The sequence below is a fragment of the Chiloscyllium plagiosum genome, chromosome 26 (assembly GCF_004010195.1).
Source record: "Chiloscyllium plagiosum isolate BGI_BamShark_2017 chromosome 26, ASM401019v2, whole genome shotgun sequence".
NCBI lineage: Eukaryota > Metazoa > Chordata > Chondrichthyes > Orectolobiformes > Hemiscylliidae > Chiloscyllium > Chiloscyllium plagiosum.
Genome location: NC_057735.1, coordinates 10,501,894 through 10,515,701, shown reverse-complemented (window position 1 = coordinate 10,515,701; position 13,808 = coordinate 10,501,894). Strand labels below are relative to the sequence as shown.

General features: G+C 41.6%; 1 protein-coding gene across 17 annotated transcripts in view; it reads right to left on the bottom strand.

Moving 5' to 3' along the window:
• The window catches only part of nfasca (neurofascin homolog (chicken) a), a 300,495-nt gene that overhangs the window by 61,269 nt on the left and 225,418 nt on the right, over positions 1-13,808 (bottom strand). For 12 of the 17 annotated variants that reach the window (XM_043716460.1, XM_043716472.1, XM_043716466.1 and 9 more), the window contains 4 exons: positions 13,375-13,522; positions 12,000-12,124; positions 8,070-8,114; positions 2,023-2,124 (listed from right to left, as the gene is read on the bottom strand). In XM_043716460.1, the coding sequence (XP_043572395.1) occupies positions 2,023-2,124; positions 8,070-8,114; positions 12,000-12,124; positions 13,375-13,522 (420 nt within the window). The remainder of the gene's footprint in view (positions 1-2,022; positions 2,125-8,069; positions 8,115-11,999; positions 12,125-13,374; positions 13,523-13,808) is intronic. The other 5 variants (XM_043716467.1, XM_043716478.1, XM_043716470.1 and 2 more) reach the window with 1 other exon arrangement.

Genomic DNA, 13,808 nt, shown 5'->3' with positions numbered 1-13,808 from the left:
TCTTGTCATCCAAGGTTCCTTTATCTTACCATTTCTTGCCTGTCTCAGAGGGACATATTTATTCATCACTTGCAACACCTGTTCCTTAAACAGTCTCCACATGTCTATAGTGCCTTTACCATGGAACAATTGCTCCCAATCCATGCTTCCTAACTCATGTCTAATTGCATCATAGTTTCCTCTTCCCCAATTAAATATCCTCCCATTTTGCCTAATCCTCTCCTTCTCCATAGCTATGTAGAATGTGAGGCAGTTGTGGTCACTATCACCAAAATGCTCTCCCACCACAAGATCTGATACCTTCCCTGGCTTGTTTCCGAGCAAACTTGGATAACTGATTTCATTAAAACCTTCAATAAAGAGCAAATCTGCTAACTTCTCTGCATCCTTGTTAAGACAGTTTTCTCATTGTCCTTGATGAAAAATGAGACTCCCGAGTCAGGGCACAGTGGAGCAAGGTTCTGTCTCCTGCCAGAACTTTGAAGCTCAGTGCAGATATCTCACTCTCCCAGAAATCAGAGAATTCTAGTCAGGACAAAGAGGAGAATCTTTTACCTGGCACACCACGTCACATGGGTGCAAGGATGTTTAAGTGACTTCCTAGGTTACTCTGTGAATTCTGCCAAAGCTGCACTCATCAGCTCCAGTAAAATCAATGTTGGTTGAGAGCTGGTAAATGTTCCAACAGCAGCAATGATCATAGGTCTGGAATCAACACGCAGGCAATCTATGTGAGAGGGGATTTTCAAAATTGTCTCTTAGCTTCCTGAGCAATTGGAACTGTATGGCTGTGAAAGTTGTTCTTTTTCACCCTTTCCCAGGTAGCAGAGTTGGCTTAGAGAAGCTGGGATTATTGTCCTTGGATTAAAGGAGACTAATGGGGGATTTTATCAAGGTGGCACAGTGGTTAGCACTGTTGCCTCACAGTGCCAGAGACCCGGGTTCAATTCCCGCCTCTGGCGACTGTCTGTGTGGAGTTTGCACATTCTCCCCGTGTCTGCGTGGGTTTCCTCTGGGTGCTCCAGTTTCCTCCCACAGTCCAAAGATGTGCAGGTTAGGTGAATTGGCCATGCTAAATTGCCCGTAGTGTTAGGTGAAAGGGTAAATGTAGGTGAATGGGTCTGGGTGGGTTGCTCTTTGGAGGGTTGGTGTGGACTTGTTGGGCTGAACGGCCTGTTTCCACACTGTGGGGAACCTAATCTAAAACACGTGCAGTGTACAGGGCTATAATGCAGATTAGACAAAATAGTCAAAGAAAGGCTGCTTTGTTTAGTTTAACAAGAATGAGAGGACAGATTTAAGATTTTGTGTAAGAGGTGTTGGGTAAATGTGAGGAAGAACAGTTTTACACATTGATTGTTAATGTCCAGGAACTCAGTGTTTACAAAGGATAGTGGGCTCATGGATAGTCAATGATGTCAAAAGGAAATGCGATGGACACAAGAGGGAAATTATTTCTACAGCTGTGTAAGGTGGAACAGGAAAATAGGACAGGCCAGATTAGTCTACAGAGAGCCAGCATTCAGATGATAGGCATAATGGACTTCTAGGAGAAAGTGAGGACTGCAGATGCTGGAGATCAGAGCCAAGCTGGAAAAACACAGCAGGTCAGGTGGCATCTGAGGAGCAGGAGAATCAAGGTTTCGTGCATAAGCCCTTCATCAAGAATGAGCCTGATTCCTGATGAAGGGCTTACCCCTGATACATCAATTCTCCTGCTCCTGACTTGCTGTGCTTTTCCAGCACCACACTCACATAATGGACTTCTTCCAAGTTGCAACAACTTCATGAATCTCAGAGAACCACACTCAGAATTTCAGGGCATTAGGCACAAGTTCAATAATGCTGAAAATGAGTAGTAATTCAATAAGTCAACAAGTGTATGCTGCGAGAAGGGATATGAATTCAAGGAACATTCAAGACAACGATGCTTTTCAAATGGTTTGGGTACCACACTAAATGATAAGGAGGAACGTGAAGATCATTCTGGTAGTTTGTTTACCACAGATGCTCATTTTGTACCTGTAATTGGACTGTTGTTGTCATCGCCAGGAATCCATGTCAATCTTATACTTCGATCTGCTGGATCCGTCAGTTCCAGATCTCGGGGAGGATCAGGACGATCTACAATAAGTCATGTCATTAAGCTTAGCCAAATCTCCCCAATTACAGCCAAATATCCACAACCAATTCCCCCAAACTAATCAAACAAAATCAACCCCATTGAATTAGCCCAACATTACAAAACCAAACCAAATCAAGCCAACCCAACTGTCCAAACTTCAAAATAGGTCAACCAAGCTTTCTAAATGAAACCAAAACTCAACCTCTTCAATGGAAACTTAATTCAAACTTTTAAAATCAAAGCTAAATATTACCATCCAAAGCAAAATAACAACAACAGAGAATTCTGGAAACATTCAGTGTGTCGGGAAACTCTTATGAGGCCACAAACAGTTATTGGGGGCAGACACTTATGCAAAACTCAACAGGAGTGAAGTTTCTCTTGTTGGGTACCATAAACCAGACAGAGAAATGGCAGCTTGTTATACATTCCCATTTCCTCTTCCATGGGCAGTAAACTTGCGCAGGGTGGGATGGGCTGTCAATACAACATTTCATATTATCCACTGCCACTCTCAAACCAAATTTCATTCCAACTTTTAAAAATTAATCAAATCCAACCTTGTAAAACCAAATGAATTAAAGCATCACTCAAATTTCATAAGCCCAAACTACCTTACATTAAAGGAAATGATGCCAATCTAATATTTGATTCCCATTTCTTCCCAATCCATTGTTACCATTGGCTTAGGGATATAGATGGAGACTTGGTTTTGTACTTTCCATAGCACAATATACACACACAAAGACAGAAGTTGCTGGAAAAGCTCATCAGGTCTGGCAGCATCTGTGATGAGAAATTACAGTTAACAGTTTGGGTCTGGTGACCCTTCCTTAGAACCTAGACCCAAAATGTTAACTCTGATTTCTCTGCACAGATGCTACCAGACCTGCTGAGCTTTTCCAGAAACTTCTGTTTTTGTTTCTGATTTACAGCATTCACAGTTATTTCGGGTTTGATATAGTATTTGACACAATATACACATTGCTTTAATCTGAGAGCAAGTTTACTTGCACAAAAAAGTTAAAATTACATGTGCTTGAATTTCAGGACTAAAATGCAAGAAAACCAACTTCAGAATGGAAGGATCAATATACATTGCATGAGAGGACAGTGTTGGTTTTTGGATTGAGGCTAACATGAAAGTCCAGCAGGAACTATTCACTGTTCTAGTTAACTGTTACAATTCAGACTTGGCTTAAATATTGCTCTTTCCTATCTAAAGTTGTTTTTCTTGCACTTCAAGCCTGATGAGTATAAGATGAGAAGTTTTGACTTCATGTCTCTTTTCACTAATGTTTAGGGTTTGTGCTACCAAGTAATTATATCTGCATTTCTAATCACCTGGAGGAAAATTTATATAGATCTGCAAAATGTTTAAACTTGTCATCCAAGGAATTTTCAGACTGTGTTCAAAGGCACTTTGTACAATGCAATGGGACCATCACCATATCAAAGAAGTTAATAAGTTATCATTCGATTTCCTTTACAGAGCACACCTACGGCTGATGCATGAGTTAAGCCTGAGGCAAATGCCAGAAATTTGGTCATGTTCTTTGAACATGTTACCTTGTAAAGTGAAAATGTAAGAACGGAAATAGAAAAAGAAATTGCTGGAAAAGCTCAACAGGTCTGGCAGCATCCGTGAAGAGAAATCAGAGATAATGTTTCGGGTCCAGTGATCTTTCTTTAGAACTGATGGTGTCTAGGAAAAAGTTGTTTTTTATGCAGAAGATAGGGTGGGAGGAGGGGATAAGGAGTAAGTGATAGGTGGAAATACAGACCAAAGAAGAAGATAAACAATTGGACAATCAAAGGAGTATTGTTCCTGGGCTGTAAATATTCTTGGTCCTTTTGTTCTTTGAGTGGCTAACGGTCAGCCTAAGAGAATGAATAGTTGCTATTGGGGACTATCAGAGGTTACCAATGTGTTGGGTGTAATAGCAGGCCTTGAGATAATAAGGCCTGGAGCGCGGGGAGTGGGGGACAGTGTGGGGAAGGTGTTCAAGCCTTGTTGAATTTGATATTGAGTCCAGAGGCTGTAGAGTTCCCGAGAGAAAATGAGGTGCTGTTCTTTCAGCTTGTGCTGAACTTCACTGGAGCACTGCAGTAAGTCTGAGACAGCGTCAGGACTTGTCAGATGCTCCCTTAGATCCCAAGCTCTGAACTCCCAATTGAGCTTAACTAGTGCCAAAATTGAACACTCTGGACAGTCTTGGGAGCTTCTCAGATGCTGTCATTTAGAGAAAGCACAGGTGCCTCCCGTGTCATGGAGTTGTAAATAATAGAGAAAAGCAAGCCACAAACTTGGAACTATTGTTTTCTGAAAGAATTGTACTGCAGTCCTACAACGATGGGCTTAATGTTTGGCTTGTGGTGATTCAATCCTCCAGGACCCCATGCTAATATTCTGGAGAAACAGATTCAAATCCCACCATGGTAAACAATTAAAGTTAATTCAATTAAAAAATTCTGGATTAAAAGTAAACTTAATGCTGATCATGTAACCGCTATTGGTGGAGATAAAAACCCATTAGGTTCATTCATTTCCTTTAGGTTCTTACCTGGTCTGGCGGAGATGTGACTCCAGACACAACAAAAGTGACTAATTCCTAAATGTCCTCTGAAATGCTCCTAGGTCAAGGGCAGATAAAGATGGGCAACAGTGCCTTGCCAGTGGGAGCTCTATTCCATGAATGAAAATGTCAAAACGGGGTCCTACAGGATGCGCATTACACCACAGGTCGGAATGTTGCAGGGGTTGATATTGTTGTGAGTGAATGTATTACATTATTCGTTATCGACATGGTTGAGTCCTCAACATGAAACTGTTAATGAGAGCACGGCAGACAGGCTGAGCATGTTCCACGATAGTGAGTCACTGGCTACATCAGACAACCAATGTGACATTACTCTCCCTTGTCAATTGTCATGGTGGCTGAGAGTGAATGTTGCTGATATTTTGCATCAGAGGCCAGAAGGATCTGTGTTAGATCTGGCAATATTAATGTAATATCTTTAAGTGAGGATAAATTTCCTTTTTTTAAAAGAACATATGGAGAACGAAAGAAAAATCACAAAGAATTTTCTTTGATTTATGTTGCATTTTATAAAGGCTGAGAGTCTCTCAACTACTTCAGATGGTTAAAAATCACACAGCACCAGGTTATAGTCCAACAGGTTTAATTGGAAGCACACTAGCTTTCGGAGTGATGCTCCTTCATCAGGTGAAAGAGTGTCACTCCAAAAGCTAGTGCTTCCAAATAAACCTGTTGGACTATAACCTGGTGTTGTGTGATTTTTAACTTTGTACACCCCAGTCCAACACCGGCATCTCCAAACCATGACTTCAGATGGTGTTCTTGATGTCCAAGATGGCAAGCACAGATTGGAAGATGCCTTGTAAATCCACTCTCTTAACCCTCATTTTATGCATCGTGTTGGTAGACAAGGAAGAAATGGAGTGAGAAGGTGAATTCAGTTTGGTGACAGTAATTTTTAAAATTCATTATTCTTTCACAATCAATGTTAATGCCAAGACTATACAAAACTAGGACTCTTCAAAACTTGTGTCATTAATGTCAGTGTTGGAAAAAGGTTCACTTTGCAAGGTTTGTACCAAGTGTTAATTTCAACTGCATCCCTGGTTAAGTGTAACACAGGCTAGGCACAGATTAAAATGGCTTTTACTTTCCCCATGACCCCACAACCCCTCTTAGTTTCAATCTCAGAGAAGTATAACCTGTCTTAAAAAGCTGAATTTCCACATTCAATACCAATGAATCTTTGTAGCATGCGAACAGACCTTTTGTCCAACTCATCCTGCCGACTACGTGTCCCAAATTAATCCAGTCCCATTTTCCAGCATTTGGCCTCTATCCCCCTAAACCCTTCCTATTCAGGTACTCATCCAGATACCTTTTAAGTGTCGTAATTCTACCATCCTCCACCACTTCCTCTAGCAGCTCATTCCATATTTTCACCAGCCTCTGCATGAAAATGTTGCCCTTTAGATCCATTTTAAATCTTTGCCCTTTCACCTTAAAATTATGCTCTCTGTCATAGAACCCCTACAGTGTGGAAACAGGCCCTTTGGCTCAACAAGTCCACATCGACCCTCCGAAGAGTAACTCACCCAGACCCAACTACTCTACATTTTATCCATGACTAGTGCACTCAACATCCCTGAACACTTGGGCAATTTAGCATGGCCAATTTACTTAACTTGCACATCCTCGAATTGTGGAAAGAAACCGGAGCAAACCCACGCAGATGCAGGGAGAATTTGCAAATTCCACACAGACAGTGGCCCAAGGCTGGAAGTGAACCTGGGTCCCTGTGAGGTAGCAGTGCTAACCACTGAGCCACCATTGCCACCTCTCCAGCTTTGGACTCCCCCACCCTGGGGAAATGACCTTGGTTATTCACCCTATCCATGCACTCATGATTTGTAAACTTCTATGTGGCCATCCCTCAGCCTTTAACAATGGTGATATACGTTAGTGCTAAATTAAGTATGATGTTCATCTGTTGACAAACCACAAAATTAAGGGGAAACTTCACCAAAATCCCCGGACATGAGGCCTTTGCAGTTATTCGGGAGACTGGGGAGTTCCATCCTGCCCCTTCAGAACTGGAATAAATCCAGATCGCAGAATCCAAGGAAACTTGTTCTTCAAAAGGATCTTAAAATCATACAGAAGGAGGCCATTCGGTTTCTTGTGTCCCTGCCAGCTCTTTGATAGAAACAGTGCATTTTTGCACCAGATTCCTGTTCTTTCTTCATAGCCTGAAATCTTTATTACCCCTCCAAGTATTTAAACAATTCTTAACAGCTGCTGTTAAATCTGCTTTCATCACTGTTTTTAGCCAATACATTTTGGACGACAATTTGTTGCACATCATGTTCCTCACATCATCTTTGGTTCTTTTGTCAATCATCTTAAATCTGTGCAGTGTGGGTTGTCAATGTGCTGACACTGGATATCAGTTCTCCTTCCAGGGCGTATTTACACTGTGTCAATTATTCACGATTGTCAAGACCTTCATCAATTCCCGCCTTAACGTTCTTTGTTCTAATTTGAACACCCACGTTTTCTCCAGTTTCTCCACAAAACTGATGCATTCTAGTCAACTGCCTTGTTGCCAGATTTCAGGTCATCTTTTTCGATCGAAACTTGTACTCTGTCAAATGATCATATATTGAAACCTGAAAACAATACAGAGCTATCCTGACCCCAGAAAACCAAAATAAATGAGTGGAAAGCTGCTCAATAGATATCTAGGGGTCACTAAAATAACCCAGCAAGAGGAACTTACTGCCTCTACCCATGTGGGACGTGGAGGAGCTGGTGTTGGACTGGGTTGGACAAGGTCAAAAATCACCCAATACCAGGTTATAGTCCAACAGGTTTATTTGAAATCACAAGCTTTGAGAGCCTCACTCTGTTGGACTATAATCTGGTGTTGTGTGATTTTTGACCTCTACCCACCTGGCTCAGCCTAGCTCTCATTCCTGACTGCACAGTTGACCTTTGACTGGCTGAGCAAAGATATTCGGTTCTACAACCACAAAAGCCCAACTCCTCTCTCTTCAGGGTAACTAGAGTTGGATATTCAATCCTAGCATTACCCACATCCATAGAACAATCAAAATAAGTATCTGCAGTGTCCCATCCTGACCCCAGAAAGATGCCTGGTATAACGTTGGTAAATAGTATGAGCAGCCCATGCTACTTCCGGTATGATTTTGATAACACATAGGCTAAAACACCCCTTCTAAATACCAGGAATGCTGTCGAGAACATAGAGCCTGTCACGGTTAAGACATTAGGTCATGGTTCACATCCAGGTTTATTCTCTGACCTCTGGACCACTGATGTCGCTTGTGGTGTATTGACACGGCAGATGTTAATAGGTTTAAAGTAGTTAGTAAGCGGATTACCTTTCAACACAGCAGCAAGTGGGGTAATTTGGGTAGAAGGGACAACTGTGGAGGTAAGAGGAAAATTCAGAGAGTTTAGTTTCACATTAAACCCGAAAAACAAAACAGTTAATACAGACGATCCCAGTGGAATTGAACAAAAACAGTCGAAGGAGGCAGTGGGTTACAGCAGGAACAACATGCAAAGTGCCTGAAAAAGAAGACCCTTGTTCAATGAAAGGAACAATTATCCCTTCAATGTTCAGTCCAGGATTTATCTATCTATTAGTGGTAGAGGATAGACCATTGGTGCATTGCATGAAAGCAACAGGTTCAGTTTTCATTAACTTGCTGAGTATAATTGTTAAGGACTGTTGGAATCAGTACAGAGTTCTTGTGCAGAACTCAATTGTCTCCAGGCAAAGACCTGTGACATCAGCAAATCAGTAGAGTTGAATGTAACTTAAACATTAACTCTTTCAGATCCATTTCATTATGCAACATATCCCTCCAAGCGGCCTTCCCCAAAGTTAACTAGCTTACATTTACGTATCTAACAATGTTACATTTACCATTACCCATTTCCTTCACCCCCGAATCTGACTTCAAAAATGTAGGCAGTCTAGACTTTTCACAATTTTCCCAGAACACACTCTCTTCAGGTTTGAAAGAATGATGGGAATTCCACTTGAAGTCTGTTGACCATGATTCTGGTCTGTGGATCCCATCTCTACTGGAGGATCTTTTATCTATCAAAGATCCTTCATGGTGGGCGTTGTTTCCTGGTAGATCTAGTCTTTGATCCATTGCTTTATCTGAAGGAACTTTAAACATTGGCATTTTCTCTGCAGAGAAACTCTTTCCTGATACATGGAGCCACCCCTTGGCATCATCTAGTGACATTTAATCTTAAGATTATCCTTCATGGAATACTGTTGACTCTGTTGTAGGAAGTTCTCTCTCCATTACTGTAGCCTAGATTTCTGGAAGAGGCAATTGTTATTTTGATTCGAACAGGTATTTTTTCTTTTGCAGTGGCCTGGATTTTAAGACCAGGCAATTTCTTCTTTTGGAAAATGTCCTGAATCTATGGATAATCATCAGTTTTCCATGGAGTCTTTTGCAGCGCTTCTCCTCAATGTGTTGCTGCAGTTGAATGTCTTCAGTCACTCTGGGTGTTTGACTTGTGAGCTGGAGTTTACCACATCCTCAGTCTTGTTCCTGGAAGGCTCTGTAAACACAGTATTATCCTTGTCGCTGACTGGTCTGCGACATCAGTTTATTCACCAGACTGTCCTGCTGTCTGACATTGTCAGTTAAGGATTCTTGAACAGACTCAAATGAGTTGTGCTTTTTTATATCCTCGTTCTTAGTGTTTGCTTTTCTTACAAGTTTAGCTGGCTTTTAGATTCCTAATCTGTCTTTGGTGATGACAGGAGCATTTCTAGACCTGACAATTCTGTAATTGCAGATTTCACGAAAAAGTTTGAGGCCTTTAACCTCTATAGAGGCCTCTGGCTGCTATTTTGCTGACTGGACTCTGGTGGCACCCCTGGCGATGCCTAAGTGTTCCTGTGCCAAGTCAACTCCCTGAATTGAAGCTGGAATAACTAGCTCTCCAGCAAACATTGAAAAATCATCTATAATTGCGAAATGCTCGAAGTACATGTTCTCGATCAACTTGGTGCACTCTTGGTGTGTCCGGTGAAGGTTCACTAGATTGATATTGGATACAGAGGGATTGCAACTTGTGTAGGCATCTTCAGTTCTCTTATGTCCCTTGTGTTGCAACATAACGTGTACCTTACCAATGCTCTTGACAGTTTTTTTCAGCTGCACTACATAGTCTCATTTTTATAGGCTGTAACTTCTGATTCTTCAGTGACGGAAACTGGTTTGATAGGATAGTCACAATCACAGATGTATCAAGTTAAAACATAACAGGATGTCCAATGACATCTGTGAAACCTGAGTTGGTGAGATCTCAGATTTCCCCTCTGATTGCCTTAGTTAGCTGATTCAAAGGGGATACCTTGGTCATATTAATGTCTTTGTGTGTCTAACCTTGCCCTTTATTGAAGCTCTGTCATTAAGTATGATCTCTCCTGCCATCTCTTCTCAAAGTGCTTATTTATGATTTTGACTGTAAAGTTGTTTTGAATCAATGGCATTTCAATACTGTTTGAAATCTGCTGTTCTATGGGCACGTCTTCCTGCATTCATCAATTTAGGTTCTATTTGCTGAAGTTTGTTACATTCTGATTACAGCCACATGTCAGTAATTTTTCTGTCCATCAATTTTTAAAAAGAAAATCTGTATTGTAGTAATAAAGTATGAAATTCTTCCATAAATATTTAAACAATATTACCTTGCTTTTCTGCAGTAATTTACCTGTTTCAAACTTTAAAATCCTGCTTCACTGTAATACTGTCTGTCCATGGGTTTTCCCTGGTTAGTATCAACTAGTTGAAAGTGAGGACTGCAGATGCTGGAGGTTAGAGTCGAGAGTGTGGTGCTGGAAAAGCACAGCAGGTCAGACAGCATTTAAGGAGCAGGAAAATCGACATTTCAGGCAAAAGCCCTCTTTTGCCCAAAATGTCGATTTTCCTGCTCCTTGGATGCTGCCTGACCTGCTGTGCTTTTCCAGCACCACACTCTCGACTTTCCCTGGTTAATGCTGACTTTCCATCTTATTCAAGATTTTCCCATTTCTCTCCAAGCAAGCTGGATATTTTCCTGCCTTTAACAGTCCAGAATACAGCATACTTCCTCCTGCATATTTTTTAAAATAAAATTTTTTTGGTTGCAGTTTTTATAAATCTTTGTGATAAAATTGTGGTTTAATTACTGAATAAATCTTTTTAAATCTTATGTTTCTTCCGTATTGTCCTCTTCTGCGGGGATCTTTCTCCAAGTTTCTTTAAAAGAGACCATTTTAAATAAATTTTGAAGTCTTCCTGATTCTGTGTCTCCATCGCTGATTATTTTTCTGGCCTTTTCACTGTGCTTTGAAGCAGTGTCATGTCCAGCCTACTCACATTGTCAGAACAGCTTGTTCTTTTCTCATGGGGCTGTCTTACTTTGGATCAAAACATTCTGATATCCTTCACCGACATTAAAGCAATGAGATTTGATGGGCCAAACACATCATACACACATAACTTTTTCTCCTGTCCTGTTTTGTACTTTCTATCTTGTGAGATTGTGTCTTGTCGCACAGTCATTAGGGTCCATGCCTCTCAACTGGACGTTCAAGCATTGAGTCTCACACCCAGACCTGATAGCCATGGAAAGCCATAGGTTGATTGGCAACTTGCAAACCCTGACTCTATGACAGGCAAAAACAGAGAAACTCTCAGCCAGTCACAGAGGATGAAGGGTGGCACCTCTCCAACTATAACTTCTGGATTCAGGCTAGCAAGCTGTTCAACAAGAAATGATGTATGGAAATCAATGCAAATGCATGCTATGTCAAACATCTTTAGATGCAGGAAGGCTAAGAGGAAGAATGTGAGCATTCTGGCATTACTGTACTTGCCCGATATGAATGATATGAAAACATATCATATATTCTCAACACTCTATTGATAATATGGCTGCCGCAAAAGGTCCTATGTCAATATGGGTGAAAACATACTAAGTAAGGGCTGCATAGGTTGGATACAACCATGGTAAAAACACATGCACCAGGTGATCCCTCTGTCCAAGCACAGGATCATTGGCTTTGAGGTTCTAAGACCAGGCAACAGCAGCCATGTCACACAGAAACTGGAGTTCCTTCTTGGAGAGAAAGTTGTGGGGTAATATAATAACTCCAGCACCATTTTCCTCCATGGGCCAAACAAAGCAGTTAAGGAAAGGGGAACAGAGAAATATCCAATATCTGTCTCACCAGGAAAGTAACGGTATTAATTTATGGTTTGGAGAAGCAACAAGATCCTGAAACTTACCGAGAACAGTGAGGCGTGCCTTAGCTGAGTCACTGTCCAGTTCTGTGCTAGCGACACATGTGTAGATCCCTTCATCTCGTTCAGACACATTAATGATTGTTAAAGAGTCCTCATCTTTCTTCATCCTGAAATTAAAGACGGGTTTAAGTAGCTTTCATTTTTTATTGCCTTTCCTCCCATTTTCCCCTCTCTCTCCATTTGAGAGCTACTGACTGATGCTGGGGAGGTACTGTCCCTCATTAATGCGATACTGGTCTATGTTAGTCAGGGAATGGTTAATGTTAGCGAGGGGGTGGCCCATAATAATGAGGCAGTAGCCTATCTTAATGAGGAAGAGGCCCATGTTAGTGAGAGAGTGGCCCACGTTAGTTTGGGAGTAACCCACATTAGTGAGGGAGTGGCCTATCCTAATGAGGGAATGGCCCATGATAGTGAGAGAGTAGCCCTTGATAATGAGGGAGTGGCCCAAGATAGTGAGGGACTGGCAAATGTTAGTGAGGGAGTGACCTACATTAGTGAGCGACTAGCCCATGATAGTGAGAGAATGGCCCATATTATTGAGGGAGTGGCCTATGTTAATGTGGGAGCAGTTTAAATTAATGAGCAATTGTTTTGTGTTAACGAGGGAGAGGCCTATGTTAACAACATTTCAGAGGATGGTTGCTCTCTAATAACTCATCAGGTTTTCTTGTGTCCATTGAAACTGAGCTTGATTTTCTAAACTTACATCAGCGGATGAAGACTTGCCATGGTCACATGGTCAACACTCACTCCCTGGAGCACAGTGGCAGGATACTGCAACAACTTACCTAGGGCTCCTTATATAGAACCTTCTACCATGTTGAGGGAAACAGAAGGTGGGTCATGGTAACACCACAAAAGCTAATTTCCCTCCAAGCTACATATCATCTTGACAGAGAACTAGATCGTCACTTCACTGTCACGAGGTCAAAACTCTGTTATTCCTTTCTCAACAACATTGTGGGTCTCCCTGCAGCCTATGCACTGTACTAGGTCCTATCACCAAAGCCCCCTTTATCGAGACATGAACAGTCCTTGACTTTAGTACTGCCTCATACAAAGTCAGGCAGGAGGGTATCAGTAACCCTGACATTTCTGTGTATATCTGTCAGCCAAGACTCCCTGACTGGACCATATTAACAGACCCAATAATGGAACTCATATTCTATGATGTCCAGCTGGCTGACTTCATTACAATCACTACAACCACCAACTTCTCAAGGGGAACTAGGGATTAGCAATAAATGCTGGCGTAAAAAAAAATAAAATCAGAACCTGCTGGAAAATGTAACTCGAGCAAGGATAGGGGAAACACATGGTAGAGGTGATGAAGCGACGAACAAGGAACACTCACCTCCAAGGCAAATACAGAACTTTGTCATCTTTGAGCCAGGTCACTGTCACTCTTAATGTGGGATCATGTCTCACTTTACATTCAAACTTTGCAGCAAGTGACCTCTTCACTGTGATAGATTCTGGAGCCCTGATGATCCTTGTAGGGTCTACATGAACAGAAAAGGAAATTTAGAAAAGGTGAGCATTGTTATCATTTGAGCAGCTCAAGGAACTGTACCACAATTAATGTCCCACCACCTAGCTATCATGTAGGCAAGAGTGAGGAATGCAGATGCTGGAAACCAGAGTTTATTTTAGAGTGGTGCTGGAAAATGAGGGCAATGACCTGTCCTACCTGCCAATCTCCCTTCACCTATCCGCTCCACCCTCCTCTCTGACCTATCACCTCCATCCCCACCTCCATTCACCTATTGTACTATTTCCTACCTTCTC